The sequence below is a fragment of the Myotis brandtii genome, unplaced genomic scaffold, assembly GCF_000412655.1.
Source record: "Myotis brandtii unplaced genomic scaffold, ASM41265v1 scaffold758, whole genome shotgun sequence".
Lineage (NCBI taxonomy): Eukaryota > Metazoa > Chordata > Mammalia > Chiroptera > Vespertilionidae > Myotis > Myotis brandtii.
This window is the reverse complement of record NW_005371028.1, coordinates 2,641-5,288: the sequence shown is the minus strand read 5'-3', so window position 1 is coordinate 5,288 and position 2,648 is coordinate 2,641. Positions and strand designations below refer to the sequence as shown.

The window sequence follows — 2,648 nt, the reverse complement described above, 5'->3', positions numbered from 1 at the left end:
CACTCTCTCTAAACATCAATGGGAAAATATCCTCGGGTGAGGATTTAAAAAACAAACAAAGGTGGGTAACCTGGTCAGAAGGTCAAATCTTCAAAGTGCATGGAAGCTGCTCATCACAGGGTGTCTGGACTGAATGTTCGAGAGCATCTCCAGGAAGGCCTGCGGGGATGGCGCCTCCACATTCTGGAAGGTGTTCTGGACTCTGCCAAGCACGATGAAGTATTTCTCCTCCAGCGAGATGAACCCGAGGTGGTTCTCATCTAACAGGATGACGACTCCAGGGAGGCGCATGAGGTTGTGGAAGCCACTTAAGATAACATTGTGCACTCCATAGAAACACATCCTGCAGGTTTGGGGGTAGTTCTGGTCTCTTGAGCGCACGCCCACAGGCAGAACAAACGGAACAGGCTGCTCCTCCGAAGCTGCAGCCCCGGACTCCCCGACGCTGGGCTGGGCAGGGCTCTGCCAGCCATGGCCCTGGCTTTCCTCAGTCCCGTCTTCTTGCTGCTGCTCCAGCTCCCGGATCACCTGCTCGTCAATCTCCCGGACCATGCAGGAGAGCTCGTTGAAGTTGCGGAAGATCTGGCCATCTCGCAGCTGGATGCCGTGCCTGAGGTGGATCTCAAACGTCCAGATTAACCCTCCCCTGATCTCGGTGACCCTGGCATACTTCCCATGGAAGCTGAGTATGGCAATCTTCTTTGGTCTGAAGCTCTCGTCTTTGAACTGGAAGAGGCCTGGCCTGATGAGGTCATCCGGGTGGCTTGGTGGGAGGTAGAGGCGACGGTAGGTCACCCAGTCATACTGCTGTCTGTCCTCCCGCACCAGCTCCAGCCCCCGTTCTCTCCTAATCTGCGGTGGTAAATCCATTCGGTGGTCTCTTTGGATCCACTGGATGCTGAACCTGTCCTTCCGAATCTGCAGGTGGCGGCTGTGGGAAAAGCTGTAGAAGTCGTCCAGGTACTCCAGTGTGGCTGATTTTCTCTCCGTCAGGCGAATTCTAAAGGAGGGCTTGAATTGCATTGGGTCATCCACATGGGTGTTATGGGAAGGCCTGCACGTCCCACCAGTAATGCATAAGCCATCTACCACTACATTCAGCAGTGTTCCATAGTCTTTATCTAGCTGCCACAATCCCAAAATGTTTCTGTATGGGTGGAGCAGCTTCGCATAGACTTCTCGATAAGACATACCGATCATCTTCAGGTTCTGCAAGGTTTCACGAACGCCATACTCTTCCCGGCAGCGCCGTCTCCAGATGCTGTCAGTGTGCAGGATGTGGTGGAATTTGGTGCAGGCCTGGGCCAGGCTGGGCAGGTCGGTGCCGGGGAGCAAGATGAAGATTTTCACTAGCATCTCCACCGGCAGGTCCTGCAGCGAGCAGTGCGGGGGCGGCATGGGGCTCGAGATTCCTCCACTCCCCGCACAGCACCGCGCTTCCGTGTCCGCCTCGAGGTGCTTTTTTGCCAGGGCTGGCTTGCCCTCGGCCGCTGCCGTCTCAGCTGGGCCCTGGCACTCCTGTTGACACTGCTTGCCCTTGGGCGCTGCCCTCTCAGCTGGGCCCTGGCACTCCTGACGACGCCGACATCCCAGCGAAGAGCCCACTCCGCAGAGGCAAGCGCCCTCCTCCATGCCTCCACGCTTAACAGCCACCACAGTGTGGGCAGCCGCCCCTCAGCAGGGTTTTAAGCTGGCTGGGTCTGCCCTAGAGTCCAGCCACGCCCCCCAGGGCCTAGCCACGCCCTCTCAGAGAGGAGCCAATTGTAGGACTTTAAACCCATACCCATTAACAGTTGCCTCCCTTTCCCAGTGCCCCTCCCTGTCCTCCCACCCTAACCCCAGGCAGTCACTAATCTGCTTTCTGTAGGGAGATGCCTCCAGGGAAATGCCTATGGGGGGTTATGGGGGGGGGCATTTCACAGAAATGCAGTAAAAAATAAACACAACTGTGGTACATCTACACAATGGAATACTACACTGCAGTAAAAAAGAAGGAATTCTTGCCATTTGCAACAGCATGGATGGAACTGGAGAGCATTATGCTAAGTGAAATTAGCCAGTCAGAGAAAGATAAATACCACATGATCTCACTCCTTTGTGGAATATAGAGAACAACATAGACTGATGAACAGGGACAGATCCAAAGAGAGAGAAACAGTGATCAGACTATCAATCCCCAGAGGGAAAGTAGGGGAGGGGGGGGGTAAGGGGAAGAAATCAATCAAAGGACTTGTATGCATGCATTATAAGCCAAACCAATGGACATGGACAACAGGGGGATGAGAACATGAGTGGGTGGGGAGGTTGGGGGTTATTGGGGGGATGAGGACACATTTGTAATACCTTAACCAATAAAGAAATTAAAGATTAAAAAAATAAAATAAAATAAAAAACATTCATGAGAATGTTTAAAAATCGGACCCCTCGTACCATTGCTGGTGGAAATGTAAAATAGCGGGGCCACATTGGAAAACGAGAGTCACCCAATGGCCCAGAAGTTCCACGTCTAGGTACATACCCAAAAGAAATGGAAACATGTTCACACAAAAAACTTGTACACAATGTTCACAGTGGCGTTATTCATAAGAGCCTCAACCCAGAAACAACCGAAATACTCATCAACTGATAAATGGGTAAACAACATGTGG

The 2,648-nt window shown here is 52.5% G+C and overlaps 1 protein-coding gene across 1 annotated transcript; it reads right to left on the bottom strand.

Annotated features, from left to right (window-relative positions):
* Positions 1 to 74: 74 nt before the first annotated feature.
* LOC102255050 (F-box only protein 31) lies at positions 75 to 1,632 on the bottom strand. The gene is made up of 2 exons (XM_014530663.1): positions 207 to 1,632; positions 75 to 106 (listed from the first exon to the last, which is right to left on the bottom strand). The coding sequence occupies exons 1-2, from the start codon at positions 1,630 to 1,632 to the stop codon at positions 75 to 77; spliced, it is 1,458 nt and encodes a 485-aa protein (XP_014386149.1).
* Positions 1,633 to 2,648: the final 1,016 nt, after the last annotated feature.

Coding starts and splice junctions, on each gene's coding strand:
- LOC102255050 (XM_014530663.1), bottom strand. CDS start 1,632: ATGGAGGAGGGCGCTTGCCTCTGCGGAGTGGGCTCTTCGCTGGGATGT. Junction 107..206: donor GAAATACTTCATCGTGCTTG/GCAGAGTCCAGA, acceptor TGTGATGAGCAG/CTTCCATGCACTTTGAAGAT.